Below are 21582 nucleotides of genomic sequence, written 5' to 3'. Positions count from 1 at the left end.
CAAACTATAAACTGAATCCAGAGGACTCATCTGCCGATTCAGTGCAGAGTTCAAGGCTGACTAAAATCGAGTGGCTACTTATGCCACCTAGTGTTTCTTATTGAGAAAATGTACTGACTTGTCAGCCTGCCAGAAAGAAATTGCTAGATATGTTTCTGGATCCTGACCTGATATCGCCACAGATTTAATAAGCAGCCTACAAAGTAGACATTTATCAACATTCACAAGGCTAGTATGAAAGCACAAATGACCTAAATAAGGCAATGCTTTTATTGTAGAACATTTTGCAATATGTGTCAACTTTACATTGAAGTAAAAAGCTATTGGAGGAAAGTCTTTACAATACATTCAAAGCAGAATAACTAGACATGAGTGTTTTCCACAGTACAATAAAATTATTAATATGGTTAAAATCCTTTAACAAATGTATATTAGTAACACCATCTTAACATCAGTATTAAGTGTCCATTAGCAAACCGTCTCTTTTTTTAGTAACACATATACAGAGCTCCTCCTCACAGTCTGGGCCGGTCGGGCAGATCGTCTAGGAGAGCAGGGTTTCTCCTGTAAATGTAGGCATTGGGGTCATCATCCAGCTTCACCAGCTCCGCCAGCGATGACACACAGGGGTCATGGTCCGCCAGCATCGTTGGCATGCGGGAGGATTGGCGATTAATGCGCGTGGAGCGACGAACGGGTGTCAGAAACTTCAGATCTTTGATGTTGCTCTTCCTCCTGGATGAACTGACGTCTCCTTCGATCGTCCTTTTGACACTACACACAGAAGATATTTTAAAAAGGTGAAACAAAATGGAACACAACTGAAAACAGCTGATTCAAAGGATTTGAGGAAAGAATATTCTCACCTTTGCAGGTATGGAGTTGTCTTCACACTGTATTTTACTACTGAAGCATCTCCCATCGGTGGTGTGGTCCCCAGCACATCATCATCATCACTCTCCAATTCCTCGTCATCTGTCTCGTTTTTTTGTTCATCTCGTTCTTCTGCGTCATTCACCTCCTCTTCGTCAGATTCATCCTTCATTTTGACGTCCTCCGTCACATCATGACACTCTTCTGTCACCTGTGAGTATTCACCTGGAGACATAAAACAGGGTTAGGTAAACCTGAGCATCTGTGTAGAACTGAATTGACTAAACAAATCAGAAAAGGCTAAACTTACTTTCACTGCATCTGGAGGGAGTCGCCATTGCCTCCAAAACATCACATAGGTTCACAACAATCTGTCAATACAGGAAACAGAGAGAAGATGCAGGTGTTTAGTGTGTGACCAGGGGAGGGAAGATTTTTGTTTTAAAGCAGCTAAAGCGGCAACAAACTGTTCACTTACATCATCCACACTTTCCTGTGGGTCAACGGACAGATCCTCATCCGAGTTTTCCAGCAGCTCCAGTGTGGTGTTGAGGATCCTTGGAGTTTGGTTGCGTGGTGGTAACGTTGCTTCCTGTGTGTCTGGTTGGTGTGCAGCAGGCCGAGGCTCAGCACGAGGCTGGGATTTCAGATTGGTTCCTGGTTTGGGGCCGTTGGGTTTTGGAGGTGCTGCTGTTGTCATAGCCGGTCTCTTGGACGTCTTGCCCTTGGCAGCCAGCCACTCAGCCAGTTTTGCTCTGCCGACAAAACACAAAACATTTTGGGACTGTTTCGGATGCACAGGTCAAACAAAGTGCGTGTGTTGAATATAAAATGTTACCTTTTTTCCTCAGCAGTCTCCGCGGATAATCTGAACTGACTGAGGGTGCTTGCGGCAGGAGGCTTGTTGACCTTGTCTTTCACTGGAATCTTGGGCTTGGAGCTCAGTGAGCCACTTCCCTTGGTGGCGGTCATGGCAGGGTTTCTGGATTTGGTTGCTGGGACAGTTCTGGTAGAAGGGCGAGCAGAGTAGAATCCTGTAGGAGGGCGGCTGGTGACAGCAGGCCGGGATACCTGTGGAGGTCTATTGAACGCCGACTTGGACACGGTTGGAGCAGGTTTTTTTGTGCCAGGTCCAGGTAGGTCAGAAACAGATTGTGACCTTACTTTTTTCACATTCTGAACAGTTTGTCTCTCGGTTTTTGACGCCACTGGTTTGAGGTCTGCACTGTCCAGACTAGCAGTTGACTTCCAAATGGATCCTATCTTTGACTCTACAATCTTTCCTTTGTACATGCCAAGAGCCGATCTGGAAGACAGCGGTGCAGCCGGCCGCTTTGGAACTTCTGCAACGATTTTTTGGTGTTTCACAGCCTGCTCTGTGAGGAAGGCCCGGCTGAGTGTTTGTCGTCGTGCGACATCAGAAGCAGCAGCTGGTTTCCCATCTTTCTGTGCAGTCTTTGTCTTTTTTAGAGCATCACCAGATGTGGACCTTGTGTCCCCCAGTTTGGGCTTGGGTTTAAGAGGGCCATGTTTTGCTGAGGTCTCCCCTTTTTCGTTGCTTTTCACATGAAAAGGAGCCACAGGCTTTTTATCTCTCGGGATGAGGGATATGCTTCCATGGGCAGGCTGAGCGTTCTCCTTGTTTCCCTAATAAATGTAAAACAATGACATGATTATGTGAGCAGGGGACAATCTAAAGTTACTCATTAATAAACACACCAACCGGTTCATGTGATGTCCACCTCTATAAACTTACCTTGTTGGCGCAGTTTCGACTTGAAACTGCGACGGTATCCATTCTGGAGCGTTTTCTGTAAAAATGAAGAAAGCACGATATATAACACGATAAAACTACAACTGTGAATGAGCTGGGTCATTTGATACGTCATGGTTATAGTTGACAACATGTTATTGACCAAACAGTTAAAACTGTGCAGATATTAAGCAGCTGATCGCGATTTCTTAACAAAAAATGTATTAATTCAATGGCCGATGGGGCGGAACGTTAACGTGCTCGAAAGGTAAAATCAACGGACATGAAGGACAACAGGGAGAGTTATTGTTAGTGGTACGCAATATGAGCTGTTATTTATTATACATTCACATTACGTTAAGTACTAAAGGCTAACTTACCTACTGCAGTTGTTTGTAGGACAACTCGAGGAGGCAGCTCTGGATCAGTGAGACTCGCCTCGCTCCGGAAAAACAGAACTTCATTTAAGTTGGCGCGGTTGCGCTCCGATTGGTCACACTAGTATCGCGAGAGAGCAAGATTGACCAATAGGATGTCTCGAAAGTGGGAACGAGAGTTGGAGAACAGGCGCCTCTGTCATTATCCCCCAACTGTTCACTGCTTCTGTTCAAATGTTTGAAAGCAAATAGGATTCCAGTGATACCGGTCCCTGGCGAAAGCTCCACACAGGGTGTGACCGCCGATACACTGCCTCTGTGCCCAGTACACACCGCTATAACCTCCATCAGCAGTGATACTCAGGATCCCACACATGTTCACTTCACGCTGCTGTAGTGGGAGGGGATAACCAGCACAAAACGTAGATAATGTCCATGCGAAATATCAAATAGAATATATATACATATTTATTTTAATATTATTATTATAATTTACTAGGGAAAGTAGTATAAAACGACGTGATACATGCACGAATCATTGATTTAAAAAATACCACACCAATAAAATGTTGAAGAAAATATCAGGTTATAATATTACCAAATGAAATGAAAAAAATGTATATTATTTTATATATATATATATATTGCATCAATATTATTTTATATATATTGCATCATTATTATTTTATGTATATTGCATCAATGTTATTGTTCGCCACTTGTAGTAAAGCATTCGTGAAACATGCCATGACATGTTCATGAGGAATTTGTCATGACATGTTTTCATCCCTCGCACTTTGAAAAGACCGCTAAGGATTGTGGGAGCCAACCGAAACTCTCGCGCTCCTCGTTACATCAAGTTCCAAAGATCGTTTTAGCGGGGAAGCCGCTTTCCCTTCAAATTAAACTTGAAAACTACTATTTGTCTCCACGGCCTTTAGAAATGAGAGTAATTTTAAAATGGGGACAAATAAACATATATGGATTATGTGGAGTGGTTTCATTCATATTTTGATGATGTGTGAATGACTTACATTTGACAAGTAAAGCATTGCTTAGTTGTGATGGGGATATTGCAATGATGTTATCAAGACGTAATGTAACATTCTTTCCCAATTACATTCTCATCGAACATACCTGAATTGAAAAATCGTATATCAAACCGTAGGTTTCAAACTATGCCACCTCGTGTATCTTATTTTGAAATTGCAAATCGGAAGCCATCTTGTTTCAGATGACATGACAGCTAGCGTTAGCAATTGGCTACTTATATATCTATGCTCCGAGTAACCTCAAAGCTAAACCCGTGTACGATATAGACTTTGTAATAATGCAGAGCCGCTGTGCAGCACCGAGCTGCACGAGTAGTAAATCAGATAATCAGCCACTCTTCAGGTTCCCTCACGATGCAGAAAGGTAACTCATGCTAACAACATGCTAAAGCTAGTGCTAGTTGTAGCCATAGATGTTGTAGCTACCCGCTGAGAATGCGCGGAAATTCAAACCATTATAGTGGAACCAAGACTAACTGTTGTTGAAATTACATTTAAATCAAACAGCCTTTTAACGCCTTCAATAATAAATCTGCTCAGACTTTTATTAAATCTGCCATACGTACCAATATACACTGTACCATGACTCGTTAGTGTATATTGGACTAAGCATCAGTGTCTCATCATATTGTATTCATGACATTTCAAAGTCATCCATGTTTGAGTCAACGACAGTCATTACATTCTAACCTATGTGAATGGTTGTGCAGCATTATCTCATTAAAGTATAGGTTTCCTCAAATGTTAACAACAGATAAAGTGTTTACAAGTTTTTAGTCACAAGGAGTGTTTTGAATAATAGTAAGAGTAATCTCGAATTGACCTTGAATAGTGAATAAAGAAAAACAAAATATTCAAACCCTGGTAAAAGAAAACACCCAAAGAAAAAACATAACCACTTATACATATATTCATTTACATCTGTTCAACGATAGAAATAAAAACAACTAATATATACATGAATATGCCCACAGGTATATACAAAAGTAGATGCATATGATACAATTATTTTAAATGATTAAGGGTTGATGGGTAACTACTGGTCACATTGTGAAGTTCTTATTTGATCATGCCATACTGGTTTAATAACTTTCATGAGTGTGTATCAGTCATGCTAGTAGGCTAGGAGGATTTCTTTGTACATTTTGTGCTTTTGACATGATGAGATAAGGTATTGGTTCTGCCCTCTCCCTCCAGGTCAAAGAAGTGGGTAGAGAAATGCCAGAGGAAAGACCTGGCAGACAGATCAGCAGATCATCTGTACAGGTACTACAGGCTCTGTGGAAAACATTTTGAAACGTCTTCCATTGACAGTGTAAGTTATTTCTTCCAGTTGCACATCATTTTCTGATGTCAGTCTCCATATTTGCTATGTGATGAACCTCTGGGAATTAACTGTTTTCAGGAAGCTCAAGGTACAGTGTTGAAGGATGATGCCATACCGACCATCTTTGACACACCAAGCCAGTCTCAAAACGGACAGGTGAAGCGGAACAAAGAGACGGTGGGTAAAATATATAGTTTTGAATTGGGGGGAAATTCTTGCTTCCATTTGATTTTCTACTCATTTAAATTGGTGTCTTGTCTCTTTATTTCTGTAGAGCAAAACGGAAGAAACGGAGAGTAGGGGGGGAAAAAGTAAGAAGAAAAATCTACACACACACACAAACATATTTCTTGACAATGAAAATGAGATGATTCCCATGCCCATATTTGTCACCAGATTAACAAATAACTTGTTTTCTGAACTGCAACCGTTTCTGTTTCCCTTTCAGAAATGAAGAAGTCTCAAACAGAGGCAGCAAAGGAAGATGTCCCGACTGTTACTGAGGAGGATGAACACAAGGAGTATCTAAAGTCATTATTTGAAGTTCTTGTGCTTTTGGGAGAGCAGAGCATTCCTCCTACAGGGCCTGGTGATGTGAAACAAGATGATCTTGGGTCAAGCAACTTTCAGGCATTGTTAGAATATCGCATGAATTGTGGAGATGAAGTCCTGAAGAAGAAGTATGATGAGAACAAGGAGGCCTGGTCCTCAGCCCAGCTCAGTCAGTTGATTGAGGTGTGTGAAAAATGCATCCGCAGTAAGCTGGTGGAGGAAGTAAAACTAAACGGCTCTTTCTCATTACTCACTGATGATGTGGTGAAGATCTCAGGAGAATGGTCCCTCCCTGTGTTTGTCCGTTTTGTGGACCAGTCTAACTGCCTGCGGGAGAGGTTCTTTGGATTCCTTGACTTTGAAGGTGATGGAGATGACCTGGCAGAGAAACTGCTGTCTGAGATGACTGACAAATGGGGCCTGGATATGGAACAGTGTCGAGGTCAAGCCCACTCCTACTCTGGGACACATTTTGGCAAAATCAAAGCATTTTCTGCCAAACTGATTGAGAAATATCCATTGGCAGTAGTTGCGCTGAGATCTAGTCGAACGCTGAACGTGTCACTTGCCAGTAGCATGGCTTTGTCTGGGGTTCAGCTCGTTATGTCTACCTTTAAGAAAATTGAATCGTTCTTCAGTCAGTCCCAGTTCCTACAGCTGGAGTTGGAGCATGCAATTTCGATTTTCTACCCAGACAAAGAAGAGAAAGCCAATGAACTGAAGGAGACCTGTCGCTCCAGCTGGACCAGACAGCACGATGCGTTTGAAGTGGCGGTGGACATCGTAGAGGCCCTGCTATTATGTGTGGACAGCGTGCATGATAACGAGGAAATGAGGTGGAACGATCAAGTCGCACACAGCGCCTTAGAGATATCGAAAGCACTTACTGACTTTGAGTTCATCATGGCGCTGGTCGTGCTGAAAAACACAATGACTCTCACTCGAGCATTTGGGAAGAACGTGCAGGGGAAAGAACAGGATGCTCATTTTGCGGCAAGCAGTCTAAAAGCTGTACTGCACTCCCTGAAGGAAGTGTCGGACAACATCGATGTGTATCATGAGTTCTGGAATGATGAGGCTGTTAACCTAGCCAATGCGATGGAGATCCCGGTCAAGCTTCCTCGCTCATTTTTGAGGAAGTATCAGTCAGAATCTGGAACCAATCAACCAGACAGTTACTACAAAAACCACCTGTCTGTTCCCGTGGTGAACCACATCATCAAAGAAATTGACGAGCTGTTTGGCAAGGACCACCTGAAGACCCTGAGGTGTCTGTCGCTGATCCCTGCCATCATAGAGCAGCACAAGTCCAGTGAACCCGAGGAGGAGAGCATTCAGATGTTTAAGAATTTAATCCCTAATGCAGCTACCCTCTCTGCAGAGCTCAACTGTTGGTGGGTGAAGTGGAGCAAAAAGGTCAAAGGTGAGACGTCGCCATCCAGCCTTCATGAAACGCTGCAGCTGCCCGATGTGAAGTTCTTCCCAAATGTGCTTGTGGCCCTGAGACTGATTGGCACCCTGCCTACGTTCGCTCTGGAGGACAGCTGCGATGTGGCGTTCAAGAGCTTCGGGATGTACATGGAGAACATGCCTGACCAGTTCAAATCAAAAAATCTTGCTGTTTTACACATGAATTATGATGTAGGGTATGATCTGGATTCAATGGTTGAGGTCTACGTGAACACATACCCTACCAGAGAGGGGCAGGTGTGAATGAACTCAGTTGTGATTTGTATCAGCCTCTGGAGAGATTAGCCACTGCTTTGTTAGTAGGTGCTGGTTGTGTTATCTTTAACTTGAGGTAGATTTATTGATTGTTCATTTACATGCTAGATTTGATAAAAAACAAACATCTCAACAGCAAAGTGTCATGCCAGACTGCTGTCTTTATTGATGTTAGCATTCCTTTTTTCCACTGTTCAAATCAATAGAAAACTATTTAGACTGGGTTTAGAGTTATAAATGTTATCAAAGTGTGTCTGTCACCAGTGGATCTGCTGACATTTGATAAGTGGATAGTGGGATTAATAAAACCTACCCTGAACATGTACAGTGAATAAAGAGATGTATTCTTTGGAATTTTAAGTGTTTGTGGTTGTCTTCTCCACCATACATTTATACACAACAGAGTACATACAACACTTATATATTATGATGGGCGGATGGATGAGTAAGTAAGACGTTTGTATTTTTATTATCAGGCACATGTTGCAGTACATTTAGTACACTTCTTTTGTTGGTCAAATTATTTCTCGTAACTTTTAAGAGGCTGATTACAAAAATATTTGAAAGGAACATTTTTGCAGACTGAACTGAGAATTGAGCCATTATCTGGTGCTACATGTTACCAAGTTATGAAAAAAAACCTTGGTCTAACCAGTTGACACTGGCTCAGGAATCATTATTACATATACTATTGTTTTATTCATTATTATAAACTGTGTCAGCCTGAGCAAGCGGGCAAAAGCATTTCCTAATAAATAAAATCATATCTTGATAAAAGGTGTGTATTAACCAGTTCCGGCTCCCACACAGTGGAGGACCTGTTCAGTTGCTCTCCTCACTGGAACTCTGCTCAGGCCTGTTGGAGCCACTCCGCCCTCTGCTGGGGAACATGTCTTAGTGCACGGTGTAGTTCCTGGTTGATGGGATAACACGCTTTCGGCGACTCTCACCACGCAACATCAACTTCTGGAAGCATGGACTTAGACGGTTCTTAGTTCGCAAAAGAGACGCTGCGCATAAACAACAGTGAGACTCGACAGGGAGGGCTGCAGGTTCCCCCCCGGCATGAGCCTGTAGACTCTGCTGCAGGTTTGCTCAGAGTAGGCTAGCCCGCTTGCAACCGCCTGCTAAGCTAGCTAACTTACTAGCTAGCTACATTGCAGTCCAAAATGACTGACTGCTGCGCCGCGGTGAGCTGTGATTACCAGCGAGGGGAATCGACCACTGCACTTTTCAGCTTCCCTGCGGAACCGGAGCGGTAAGAGCTGCGTTTATTTATCTGAACTTGGCGTTTAAAACGAGTCCCGAGCCTGCACAATGAATGCGTTAGCTGCCAACTGTTAGCGTTAGCTTCACAGCATGTTGGCTAACAGTGACACAACTCCGTCGAAAATGGCGCAGACTAGTTACTCTCGAAAGGGAAAAAAAACGCACGAAATGGGCTCCGAGCGGTCATTTCGAGCCGGAGAAGGACGCTGCTGCTCCTTGTTGTTTCTGTCCGCGTGTCTTTTTGTTCAGAGGCATCACAAACAACAATAAACCATAGTTAAAAACTTTTTTGTGTTGTAATCTAAATCGCCATCGGTGCACGACACCTACCGCCTCAGAGGTGTGTAACGTTAGGACTGTCTATAGCGACGGGAAACGAAGCTACCTCAGTCATACTGCAGCCGTTGTGGTTGGTTCTCATAAAAGTATGAAGACTGACACCACAGCACATCGAGGGACATTCAAACTGATGTTTGCGTTATTTTAACAGGTGATGTCCGTGTTAATAAATAACAATCTAGCGCCTTCTGTGTTCTGTGGCCGCGTCGCAACTGGCGCCGTCACTCCACCGCGAGATCAGGCTCGTTTTACACGATCCGTGTTTGCGATTAAAAAACTGAAAATTCGGATAAATTAAAGGAGTGCATTTGAGTGACGGCTCCAGCTCTGACTCAGAGGAAACACCGACTGATACACCACAGCCCTGCAGGGAGTTAGTGATTTCTAACCCATCGTTCTGCTGTTACACTGTTGTCAGTATAACTACTGAGGGAGGTGAAGCCCATTGCCCCGTAGGCGTTTTAATCCTCCCTTATTTTCCACCTGCATTATTTACACAATATGATAGACAGAATAAGAGAAGGAAGAAAATGGATGATGGAAGATTGCAAAATCTTAAGGCAGTAATAAATCGCAACTACATTTTGTATCATTGCAAACCCTGAGGTTGTGGTCGAATGCATCTGTATGAGTCAGGTGGTGAGCGGGACAGATCCATGCTGTGATGCAGACATGACTTCACCTATTTATGTGTGAAACACACCGAGAAGAGCATCTCTCTGAGTTGGGAGGTGATGTCATGGTTGTGTGCGTTTGCCCAGTCATGAAGTCATTAATTATCACTCCTGGCTTTTTTTAAGTGGCCTAAGTATGTACTAGTCGACCCACTACTCAGGTGCCAAAAAAAAACAGTCATTGACCTCAAGGGGGTGCTGTCACAATAAATTCACAATTTAAAAGAAAAGTACTTGGTGTTGAAAACAAAACTATCTAACCCAATTTGTAAACACAACTTGTTTTGCACGGTCTACTGTCAAGGCACAGTCCATTCATACAATGGAAATGTTGAAAAATGCTTTATTTCACAATGTAAAAGAAAGTGAACAGACACAATTGGATCCATTTTCTGATCCACACCGGCACAAGCTTTTAAAGGGGGTCTCCCCTGACCCAGACCACATCCTGTCACCAAATTGCATTGTAATCCACCCAGTAGTCTTGATGTAATCCTGCTAACTAACAGACAAGAATAAAACCAACTTCATCAATACCTCTATTCAACCTTTTAACTTGAGAATACATAGAGTCCTCATTCTTAATAAAGCTTAGTGAAGAAAATAAACAAAACCAAACAGGACATCCTTGGCATCGGTACTATGTAGAGTACAGAAGAAAATGCATGTATATGTATATTTGTGACCCCAATGCTTTATATCTGTCCCTTCTGTATTTTTCAGCTGTAAACAATGGCTGATCAACTGTGGTCGCCAGGACTTGTCAACAGAACCTGCTGAGCAGTTGCATAAACTCCACAGACTTTGTGCAAAGCACTTTGAGCCCTCTATGATCTCCGAACAGGTAAGAAACTAATCCATTGTCCATTATTCCTTTGTGTATGTTTAGAAACAGAGTAGACCATTTCCATACCAGTCATGTTGACATGAAATAGTAGATAAACACAGGTGTAATTAATCATATTAATAAAAGCTCTAGTGAAACAGTTTTTAAAAAGTGTATCATAATTTTGTTGTTATTATAGCACCAGTATATCACTGCTCACTCCTCTTGGTGAGCCTGTACCATAACTGTCAAAACTTTAACACATTATTCTATTGTCACACCTGAACCAGGGAAACTAGAATTACCAGTTTACAAGGCACATCTGAACGGTCTAATGCAATTTGATACAACAGTATAAGCTCTAATTCCAGACTTTGTGAAGCTTATAATGTTAAAACAGATCTTTCTTGCATGCAAGAAGTTAGGAACCATTAGGGCTCTAAGCTTCAGTAAGCGTCAAGTTCTGAGTCTATAGTTTGTCTTTCAGTGTTAGTCAGCATCTAACCTGCAGGATGTTATAACTATAAATGAGTCGATGGCACGTCCTTTCATCTTCACTGCAGAAATAAACCATCGAGAATATCTGTCAAGCAACGTAAAGGATTACAGATGTTTAGCTAAAAAACAGCCTTAAATATTCTGTCAGAGAAAATGATTTTGAAAGAGGAATGATAGTACATTTAGAGAAATTGGCAAGTGCTGTTACATTGACTGTTTAAAAAGCCGTCACTTAGTGTGCCCTCAAGAAACCTGGCGAATAAATCTGAATAGGGGAAAAAAATGTCCCAAACCTTTTCACATCTAACTTGCCACAGACTAAACCAGTAATTCCAGCCAAAGGAGCTTCTACAACATTTTGAATTGAAACTGAATACTTTTGGAATTGATTGATTTAATGTTTTTGTATTGTCGTTATTGAGTGTAGATTGATGAGCTAAAATGGAAAAACTTACCTATTTACAATATGAATCCACAACAAAAAAAGTGAATGTCTGAATTATTTCTGCAGCCACTGTAAGTGACAATTTAATCAAAAAAAGTAACAAAACAGGGGGAAATATACCCTTCACAAAATGTATTTCACAACTAAAATATTGTGTATAAGAGGCAATGAGCTTTTTTGTTGTTAATAATATCATGATCCTTTGAAAAATTACACAAAGTTGTTTAGCAAAAACAATCTGGTTACTTTCTTTTAGATAATCAAGCTTATGTTGATTTAAAGATCCTATAAATTTTAGATTGAATAAAATGTTTCATATAGTAAAATGTATTTCCTTTTAATATCACATGGTCTGAAGAATTAGGCTGTGCATAAAAGTGTGTTCTCCTGCTTCTTGTTTTTCAGATCGACTCTGGTTGTGTCCTAAGTGATGATGCTGTTCCAACAATATTCGACTTTACGACACCGGAGAATAACCAACTGCCCTGCAACAGGAAACGAGCTAGAGATCCTGTAAGTGTTTGAGTGTTTATAGTGACTGCATTTTTTAATTTCACATGAAAAATGCAAATATATAATTGCCCTTTTCATTTTCCTAGTCGGAAGAAGAACCTTCTTCTGTGAAGAAAACAAAAGGTACTGCATTAATTCATCCTTTAAATGTTCCTTATTTAAGCCTTTTGAGACATAAACCTCAACTAGACTTGAGTTTTAGATGATGTTCAAATGTATAAGCCCTTGTTTTAAATAATTATTCACTGACGGAATTTGCAATTTTTTTTAAATTCATCTCCCCAAATCAATGAGTGTTTTTTCTTTTTCCGACTAGAAAACAGAGCAGAAGTGTCAGGGGAGACCCAAGAATTTCCTGGAGAGCAGAGTGAAATGCCTGAACTGCAAAACGATAACCAAACCCAAGAGGATGTGACAAGCTCTAAAGAAAAAGAGACTCTAAAAGTGTATTTTAAGGAAGTTCTGGCACTGACTGGTTTCAGCATCAATGGTGCAAACATCAATGCCGATGAGTCGATTGGTGGCTCTAGGGGTCAGCAAGCACTCAATCCTGTCTGTGTGGAGAAAATTGACAGGACAGAAATCCTGCAGTTCAGCGAAGACCTCATGCGGGAGGAGATCCAAAACAGCCTCAGACTGGCACGATTCTTCTCCATTCTTCTTCAGGATGTGACGAGCATAGAAGGAAAAGAGCAGATCCCTGTTTTCATCAGGTCTGTCACAGTTGATGGGTTCCCACAAAAGCACCTCATTGGGTTCCTGCCATGTGACATGGATGCAGAGAATCTGTTTTACATGCTTCTTGCTGAGTTGAGAAACAAGTGGGGGCTGAGGATGGAGCACTGCAGGGGACTCACTTATTTGGTTACAGGCAGCATGTGTCAGAAAATGCGAGACCTTACTAGCAGAATTCTGCAGGAGTTTCCACAAGTAGTCCTGTCGCCAAGTGACCCATATGCCTTCAACATCTGGATTATCCGCTGCATGCCAATGCCCTCCATCCAGAAGGCTGCAGACACCGTGGAGGAGGTAGCCTCATTACTCAGGAGAACACCAGAGCTGTCCAAAAGACTGGAAGGAAAGATCCAGATAACATACGGGCATTTAAAAGGAGAAGTGGATCGGATCAAAGCAGCTGTCAGTGTGAATTGGGACCACAGCACTGATGCCTTCCAGACTATGTTAGATATTCTGGAGCCATTCCTGAACTGCATCAATGAGATGATTTCAAAGGTAGACGAAGACACTGCTGAACAGATGGCCAAGCTCAAGCCAGTTTTGAAGAATTTCAATTTCATTATCACGCTTGTTGTTCTGAAGAACACTCTCTGTTGTGTGAGCATACTCAACTCAAGTCTCAGGGGAATAATTAGCATCAGCAGTACCTTGCAGTACACAATCTCCAATGCCTTAAAGCTGGTAAACAAATATCAACAGGAGCTTGCAATATTCCACAGGAAATGGTTTTCAGATGCAATTGGCCGAGCCAAGAAACTAGGAGTTGAGGTCACCAAACCAGAGATGGACGAAGGTGACACAGCTGAAACACCACTTGAGGACTTTTACAGAGAAACTCTGAGCCGACCTATCTTACAGTATCTTGTTGCAGAAGTGAAGAGAGTGTTCAGCACTGAGATGGTGAGGATTCTACGATGGCTGTCATTAGTACCCTCTTACATGGCTGACCACAATTTTAGCATTCGCAGGGATAAAGTAGCAGATGCCAACCTGAACAACCTTGCAAGGCCTGACACATTTTACGAAGAGCTTGGTTGCTGGGAAGTGAAATGGAGACATGCAAGCAAGCGCAGAATCCTACCAACCACAGTGTTTGCTACACTCAAGATCCCAGATATTGGGTTTTACCCGAATGTGCAGAGCTTGCTGAGAGTGTTGGGCACTGTTCCATGTGTAAACGCAGAGGCAGATGTTTATGGCCAATATCATATGGTTCTGGAGCGCTGCCACGCCTACCTGACAGGCACACCAGAGGACCAAAGACAGTGCAGCATGGCATATGTCTATGTTAACCAAGACGTGCACTTCAGTGTTGAGCAAATGGTGGATTCATATGTCCAGAAGCACCCAGACATCCTGCGGATTCTGCAAATGGTAAGTCGGCTATTATAAGCAGATGTCTGTTGAAATTGTTTGTATATGTATCGGTTGTGTTTTAACATTTGTGTGTGTTACAGGATGATGACACGAAAGAGAAGCCGGCCAAAGGTGAACAAATTTTAACATACATTTCCGGAGAAAATGTTCACATCCGTTTCAACATGCAGTCACTTGGGATAATGTCAAGTTTTTTCTATCATTTAAGATCACAATTTATAATTTAAGTTGTTTGCCACGCACTAAGATGGAAAAATTGCAGAATGAAAGCTATAGTGCATTTTAAAGAAAAAGACAACTTAATGTGTACGTTTTAGAAATATTGTTGACATTTAAAGTGTTTTTTTTAAGTTTCTATTTAATTACTCACCAGTATGTCCCCTAATGACTAATCATTAGGGAATCTCTGCTTACACCACCATTCCCACTTTTCATTTCAGTGGCAGCTCACGGAAACAATGCAGAAAAGGACACTGAGGAGGAAATACAACTCATAAACCTAGAGATGGATGCGGAAAGGCTTGTGGAACTGAAGTGTGCTGAGACTGATCGAGAGGCGCTTAAATCTGCTTTGCAATCTGCAGTAGTTGCCGCATACAACAGTCAAAGCAGGCTACATAGTGACACTTCTGCTCAAGATGGAGAGGTGGACTACGTGACCAAGTCTGAAATGAAAGAAGTTCTCACTGTGTGCGAGAATGCTGTCAGGGCAGGAATCCTCACAGAAGTGGGGAGCTCATTCTTTTCCTTATTCATTGACAGTGTTGTGAAACTGGGGGAGAGAGATCATCTCCCTCTTTTCCTTCGATTTGTGGATAGTTTTGATGTCATGCGTCTGGAGTTGATGGGATTCCTTGAGGCTGATCTTGATTGTGATCTCATGGTGCTGCGTCTCCTGGAAATTGTTACTGTTGAGTGGCGTCTTGATTTGAATAACTGCAGAGGCCAAGCCTACCTAGGCTCTGGTGATGTCTCCTACAAGCTGAAAGCCTTTGCCTGCAAAGTTCAGGAGAAATATCCTCTCGCTATAAGCACACACTGCTCTACCTACTCTTTCAACACATGGTGGTCAAAATCCATCCCAGTGCCTGCTATTAAAAGAGCCCTGGATACATTTGAAGAGGTTTTGATGTTTTTTGGTAGCAGTGCTATTTTAGAAAAACAGCTTGACTATGTGTTAGCGTTTGGTCTTAGAGAGAGCTATGAAAAGGTCCAGGAGTATCGAGGGAAGTTCTGTGGCTGTTGGCAAGAGAAGCATGATTCTTATGAGGTGTTGGTGCAGATTCTGGAGCCCCTGGTTGAATGTCTGGAGAAGATAAAAAACAACCCACAGAGATGGAAATCATCTGTATCCACACAAGCTGGGTCCCTTCTCTGCAAGTTAATGGAGTTTGATTTCATCATTGCCATGGTGGTCTTGAAGAATGCATCCTCTTTTACCAGAGAGCTGAGTGCAGGTCTCCAGAAGGACCACTTAAGTGCCGCATCCCAGCTTTGCCAAATCAGTGGTATTGTGTCCACTCTGAACCGAGTAAAGACCAATATGAAGGTGTTTCACCAGAGCTGGTTTGATGAGGCTTGTGCAATTGCACAGAGCCTAAGAGTGCAGATTGAGGTGCCTGAAAACTCGTTGCCAAGAGATGGCATGATTAAGCCAGTTGGCTTTTACAAAGATGGACTAAGTGTGCCCCTGGTAGACAACCTGATCAATGCAGTGAAGGATCATTTTTCAGAAGACCACAAAGAGGCTCTCAACTTCCTCTCCCTGGTTCCATGCTCGGTCACAGTGAGCTACATGTTTGAGAGCTTGAAGTCCAAACCTCCTCTCTACAGCAGGGATCTTCCTGATGCAGACAACTTCGCCACTGAGCTCTGCTGTTGGAGAGTAACCTGGAAGACCAAAGTGGCATCCACGACCATCCCAAGCTCTATATTTCACACACTTCGTCTGCCACTCATGCAGTACTTTGGGAACATCAATGCTCTGCTGAAGATTATGTCTGTGCTACCCAGTACAGCACTGGAGGACTGTGGTGTTGTGATGCGCCACAAGAAGTTCCAAGAGTACCTGAGAAATACATATCCTAAAGACAGGTCCCCATGTTTGGCTATGCTGCAGGTGGGCAACAACTTCAGCAGAGACCTGGACCGCATGGTGACCCAGTGTTTGAAGGTTACACCACAAGCCTTGGAGGGTATCTGTCTGGTATGAATTTTAATTATTTAATTAAATAGACTGTGTAACATTATTCCCCTCTTATTTTCTTCTCTTTTTCTATTAATTATATGAATGTCCATTTTATTAACTGTATGACTCATTATATTTACTTGTGTATACTCAACAGGACAAGGAATCCAAAAGTTTAAACAGAAACTCTGAAAATAATATGGAAGGTATGGCTGTTAAAATATATGTTTTCATTTCATATTTATAGTAATAAGAGTACAATTACATGTTTTGAATGTTTGCCCAAAAAGCTCTGTTAAGTTGTCTGGTTTTCTCTCTGATTTAGATGATTCTATAAAGGAGGAAGCGGAGGAGCCCAACATCGAGAAGTCACCTGACAAGATGGAAGACCAAGACATGAAACCAGCAGATGAGAATGGACACACTGGAGATAATCGTCATAGTCTTGCGACAGTGTTCAGACTGGCTGCACTACTGGGAAAAAAGAATAGCAGTCTCTCTGACCTGTCAGAAGAAGAGAAAGAACTTTTCATCCAGGAGCTCAGCATGTGCCACTGGTTCGGAAGAGAGAACAAATGCATGCCCTCTATAGGTGATGGTGAAATGGTGAACCTCCTCATAAATGGAATCAGGGATGTCATACTCAAGGAAATACAGGAATCTCCATTCTTCTCATTGATCACAGACAAACCTGTTAGAATCGCTGATAAGACACAACTACCTGTTTTTGTCAGGTATGTCGGAGAATCAGCCCCGAAAGTGGAGCTCATTGGTTTCTTACCATTTGATGAAAACTGCCATGTTGATACGCAAGCAAATAACCTCGCAAAGATTCTCACTGAAGACTGGGGCCTACCGATGTCTCAGTGTCGAGGGCAAGCATTCATGCATTTGGGCTCAGGTTACCAAAGTCTGAAGAAAATGTCTTTGGATGTCTTGAAAAATTATCCGCTCTCTGTTGTAACGCCCAGTGAGTCTTGTGGCCTTGCCGTCTGGCTGGCAGGAAGTGTGCCTTGCCCTTCAGTAGCTAAGATGTTGGATATCACAGAAGACTTGATGCTGTTCTTTGATGACTCTCCGTGTCTTGAGGGACAGTTGGCACAGGCTGTTGATGGGCTTCTAAATATGCCGAGAGAGGCCCTGGATGAAATTCCAGAAACCTGTTGCTCAAGGTGGAAAAAGAGAGAAGACTTCTTTGACATACTCGCTGACACATTAGAGGGTATTCTCAGCTGCCTAGATGCTGTAAGCTCTACTGCCGCAGGAGCCAAGTCGATGCATGCACAAGTTCTCTCTACCGCTCTAAGAAACATGGACTTCATTGTCACCCTTGTGATTTTGAAGAATGCCTGTGCTCCTCTTCGGAACTGTAGCACTGTCTTCCGTTGTGGAAACCCTGCTGACATTCTGTGTGAAGTTGAAAAAATCCCCTCAATCATAGAGAATCTTAACAAAATGTTAGAGAATGTGAGCCTTCTACACACTAACTGGTTTGAACAGGCCTTCCAGCTAGCAACCAAGGTAGCTCCTGAGCAAGTGTGCTTCTCAGAGGAAGCCCAAAGCTATGAGTCTCCTGAGTTATATTACAGAGAAAATCTGAGTGTTCCTCTCCTCAGAAGTCTTGTTGATGAGATGAAGTACAGTTTCTCAGACAGCCACTTGAAGGCCCTGTCGGTCCTGTCATTGCTGCCCGCGTGCAACCCCCAGCCGATTTTGTCGGAGTCCACAGACAAGCCGTTCAGCCTCTACCTTACAGATCTTCCTGAACCGGAAGTAGCCGAGCAGGAAATCAACATTTGGGCCACTGTATGGAGTGAGAAATACCAGGATGTTGCTCCCCCATCATCTATTGCAGAAACGCTTGTGCACCCTGAGTCAAAGAGCCACCCAACTGTTAGCTTACTGCTGAGGCTTGTTGCTGTCCTGCCCAGTGTCAGTATGGAGTGTGATCTGATGAAGACAACGCTGAATTCCATGAGGGATCTGTTAAGAAACACTCTATGCAAAGGCAGCAGAATGGATCATGTGATGCTCCTGTCTCACTGCACAACACTGCAGAGACTACCAGAGGTCATTGAGAAGTGTATAGAGGTGGATCCAGAGAGCAGTCGATGTCTATCCCAGGTAAATCAAAATTGTGTTTCCTTAACATTATACTAGAGCTGCGACAGTTAGTTGATAGATTGACCAACAGAACATTTTGTTACGATTTTCATTGTCAAGGGGATTTTCCTGGCAGGAAGTTAACCATTTCCCCAAATGGAATGAAATGAAATGTTGGTGGTAGACAGAATATCTTTTTGTCAGTTGACATTTTAGATACAAAACAAGTGATTAAGAAAATACTAAGCGATAATGGATTGATTGTAGCCCTAGATTATACTTTGTCTTTGCATTATAAATAAAAACGTTATTTTATAGCCATAGGAATAGGCAATACATAATCAAAGTTGTTTGTCTTATTTTATAGGTAATGGGAACCTTGCAAGGACTAAAGTTGGAAAGTGGTAAGTACATTCATGGCCACCAGATAATAAAGGGATCAGTATATAAAGTTCTGACTACATAAAGACAATGAGCAGTTATTCGGCTCAATGTTTGCTGTGTGTGAAGTTTTTTTGTGGGGTATTTAATTTTTTTTATTGTTGCTATCAGGAGTCTTTGAATTACAACAAGAGACACCAACAGAACTGCAGGCCTCCAGTGAAGCAAAGAAGCCCGAGGATGGAGAGGGGAATTTGGCTAATAACGAAGTGATACTAGAGGTTGTGAAGGGATCAACAACAGCAGTGTCTTTCTATGAGCCACAGCTGCGGGAACAAATCCTCAAGGAACTCTGGGACTCTCAGTTCTTCACAATCATAACTGAGCAAGCTGTTGAAATTGACAGGGAGCTGTATGTCCCCATATGCATCAGGTACCTAAACAAAGCGGATGTCCAGTGTGAGGAAACACTGGCTTTCATCCCTTTCAGTGAAAACCATGCTACTCTTGCAGATGCTATCGTGACGGCCCTGTCTGAGAAGTGGGGGCTCAACATGGAGTACTGTAGAGGACAGGCCTTGCTGAGTGTAGGTGAAGTCGGGGCTTTGATGAGGACTGTAAGCTTAGATATAGCTGAGAAATATCCTCGAGCCATAAGAAGTGTCAGTTCTGCTTTGCCTCTTAATATTTGGCTGGCTAAATCCTCTTCTGCTAAAGAAGTAGCTGATGGAGCAGTTCTCATTAGTAAAATATTACACTGGTTCACAGAGGATGCAGAACGCCAGAACAAACTTGAAGAAACGATCATTCACGTGTTCCAGGACGACGAAGGAAAGGGCAACGAGCTGCGGGACAAACTCATCAAAAACTGGGAGAAGAGTCATGACATGCACGAAGTGATGGTAGAGATTTTAGAATCAGTCACGCTCTGCTTGAATGAGCTGAAAGGAGAAGGAAGTGTTTCAAACCAGCAGCAAGCATCACAGTTCTTCAATGAAATCAGAAACTTTGAGTTCATCCTTACAACGGTTGTGCAGAAAAATGTCCTGAATTTAACTAAGAAGCTAAGTCGCTCTCTTCAGGGAAAACCATTAGACATGCTCCTTGCTGTGAATAGTTTGCCTGATCTCAAAGCATGTCTTGATAAGCTGAAGAGTGATGTCGACACCCATCACAAGGCCTGGTTTGAGGAAGCTGTCGCATTGGCTTCTAAACTCCATGTCACAATGTTGCATTCAGTGCTCCTAGAGCCTTTGAGTGAGTTTTACAAAGAATCAGTAAGCATGGGAGTTATAGAGCACTCAATAGCAGAGATTGACGACCTCTTCACTGAAAAGGTATTGGATACTTTGAGGTGTCTGGAGATTGTGCCTTACGCAATGTCCAAATTAGAAACCAGCATTCTTAGTGGTCTTGTGTTCCGCCTGTACAAGGACGACTTGCCAGATGAGACCTCCCTTCAGTCTGAGATGAAATCATGGAGGGAAAAATGGTTGGATCCCCTGGCCGGCTATCTTCCTACTACCGTGCTCGATACCCTGAAGACGTCCCAGATTAGAAGCTTTAGTAACATTGAGACTCTCCTCAGACTCCAGGTCATCTTGCCATTTTCCAGGAAGGAGAGCAACTTCAGGCAAGGAAAAAGAAGCCTCCAGGAGTTCATCCAGCAGGAGAAGAGGTCTCTCTCTGAGCTCCATGCACTGTAAGAGTTGAAGGTCTTCCATCACGGTTAGCAGATTTGAATAATGGGTTTGAGATGACCACAAACATATTCAACAGCTATTGTCTCAATCCACATTGAGGTCTCAAGTTCTGAACTCAATATTTCTGTGTACATTATGATCTAAATTCTTTTCCTTTTGTTGTGTTCCTGCAAACCAAGCCCCATGTTATGTTTTTTTTATGTTTTCTGTGTAGTTTGTACAGTTGTGCTGCCCAATGGGACCAATATCTTGGCAAAAGAAAGCAATGCTCCACTGACAGTTATCAATGCTTGTGCCTTGATGCGAAACTAATAATTCACCCCATGTATTATGATAATACACGTGTTTAAAATTGTCCCATTGGCTGTGAAACAACTCAATTTTTTTCTCATTACCAAAATGACAAGACTGGCTTGTGTATTCCTGTCATAAGTTCATTATAATTGAGGAAATTGCACCCTTTATCTTTCCTGGGCACAAATAGCATAGTTAGTTCAATCATGTTCTCTGATTTCCCAAGTTTCCTGTCTCTCTGCAGGAATCAATTTGCTGTAAACGTATCTTTGAAAGAATGTTTCCTTAATGGGAAAACCTTCGTATATATATTTGTCAGAAAAGTAATAAAATGCTCCAAAAATAAGTTAATGGCTTTTGAGTTTTTCCTCAAGATAGATAGACCTTAGTGTGAAATGTGTAGTCGTGTCTACAAGTCAACACTAGGTGGTGCAGTGAGGCTGTAATTTGCCTACTGGAGTAAAGTGAATGTGGTGGGACTTTAAAACAGCAAGAATTCAAACATTGAATCGGTGCAGCTTGACAGCGTGACATTTTTTATTTTATCACCAGATGCTAGAAATACATTTACACTT

The 21582-nt window shown here is 42.3% G+C and overlaps 3 protein-coding genes across 4 annotated transcripts; 2 read left to right on the top strand and 1 right to left on the bottom strand.

Annotated features, from left to right (window-relative positions):
- Positions 1-176: 176 nt before the first annotated feature.
- si:ch211-266i6.3 (cytoskeleton-associated protein 2) lies at positions 177-3105 on the bottom strand. 2 transcript variants are annotated; one of them, XM_062405731.1, is made up of 7 exons: positions 3011-3105; positions 2630-2684; positions 1712-2520; positions 1352-1628; positions 1184-1244; positions 867-1098; positions 177-774 (listed from the first exon to the last, which is right to left on the bottom strand). In XM_062405731.1, exons 1-7 carry the CDS (start codon positions 3088-3090, stop codon positions 516-518), a joined length of 1773 nt encoding a protein of 590 aa, XP_062261715.1. In that variant the 5' UTR covers positions 3091-3105; the 3' UTR covers positions 177-515. The 2 variants fall into 2 exon arrangements, with proteins under 2 accessions (XP_062261715.1, XP_062261716.1); XM_062405732.1 differs by having other exon boundaries at positions 180-774; positions 3007-3104.
- Positions 3106-4221: 1116 nt separating this feature from the next.
- thap12a (THAP domain containing 12a) lies at positions 4222-8013 on the top strand. The gene is made up of 5 exons (XM_062406894.1): positions 4222-4419; positions 5253-5370; positions 5461-5559; positions 5657-5693; positions 5831-8013. Exons 1-5 carry the CDS (start codon positions 4334-4336, stop codon positions 7645-7647), a joined length of 2157 nt encoding a protein of 718 aa, XP_062262878.1. The 5' UTR covers positions 4222-4333; the 3' UTR covers positions 7648-8013.
- Positions 8014-8558: 545 nt separating this feature from the next.
- Positions 8559-21353, top strand: si:dkey-250d21.1 (uncharacterized). The gene is made up of 11 exons (XM_062405749.1): positions 8559-8917; positions 10665-10785; positions 12116-12223; positions 12310-12346; positions 12540-14335; positions 14419-14449; positions 14779-16544; positions 16684-16732; positions 16852-18650; positions 18997-19033; positions 19182-21353. Exons 1-11 carry the CDS (start codon positions 8829-8831, stop codon positions 20714-20716), a joined length of 7368 nt encoding a protein of 2455 aa, XP_062261733.1. The 5' UTR covers positions 8559-8828; the 3' UTR covers positions 20717-21353.
- The last annotated feature ends 229 nt before the right edge of the window (positions 21354-21582 follow it).

Source organism: Platichthys flesus, chromosome 15, assembly GCF_949316205.1.
Source record: "Platichthys flesus chromosome 15, fPlaFle2.1, whole genome shotgun sequence".
In the NCBI taxonomy this organism is placed as follows: domain Eukaryota; kingdom Metazoa; phylum Chordata; class Actinopteri; order Pleuronectiformes; family Pleuronectidae; genus Platichthys; species Platichthys flesus.
This window is presented reverse-complemented; position numbering and strand designations above follow the sequence as displayed.

Coding starts and splice junctions, on each gene's coding strand:
- thap12a (XM_062406894.1), top strand. CDS start 4,334: ATGCAGAGCCGCTGTGCAGCACCGAGCTGCACGAGTAGTAAATCAGAT. Junction 5,371..5,460: donor AAACGTCTTCCATTGACAGT/GTAAGTTATTTC, acceptor AACTGTTTTCAG/GAAGCTCAAGGTACAGTGTT. Junction 5,560..5,656: donor TGAAGCGGAACAAAGAGACG/GTGGGTAAAATA, acceptor TTATTTCTGTAG/AGCAAAACGGAAGAAACGGA.
- si:dkey-250d21.1 (XM_062405749.1), top strand. CDS start 8,829: ATGACTGACTGCTGCGCCGCGGTGAGCTGTGATTACCAGCGAGGGGAA. Junction 8,918..10,664: donor TTCCCTGCGGAACCGGAGCG/GTAAGAGCTGCG, acceptor TGTATTTTTCAG/CTGTAAACAATGGCTGATCA. Junction 12,224..12,309: donor GGAAACGAGCTAGAGATCCT/GTAAGTGTTTGA, acceptor TCATTTTCCTAG/TCGGAAGAAGAACCTTCTTC.
- si:ch211-266i6.3 (XM_062405731.1), bottom strand. CDS start 3,090: ATGAAGTTCTGTTTTTCCGGAGCGAGGCGAGTCTCACTGATCCAGAGC. Junction 1,099..1,183: donor TCCCTCCAGATGCAGTGAAA/GTAAGTTTAGCC, acceptor TTATGTCTCCAG/GTGAATACTCACAGGTGACA. Junction 775..866: donor ACAACTCCATACCTGCAAAG/GTGAGAATATTC, acceptor TTCTGTGTGTAG/TGTCAAAAGGACGATCGAAG.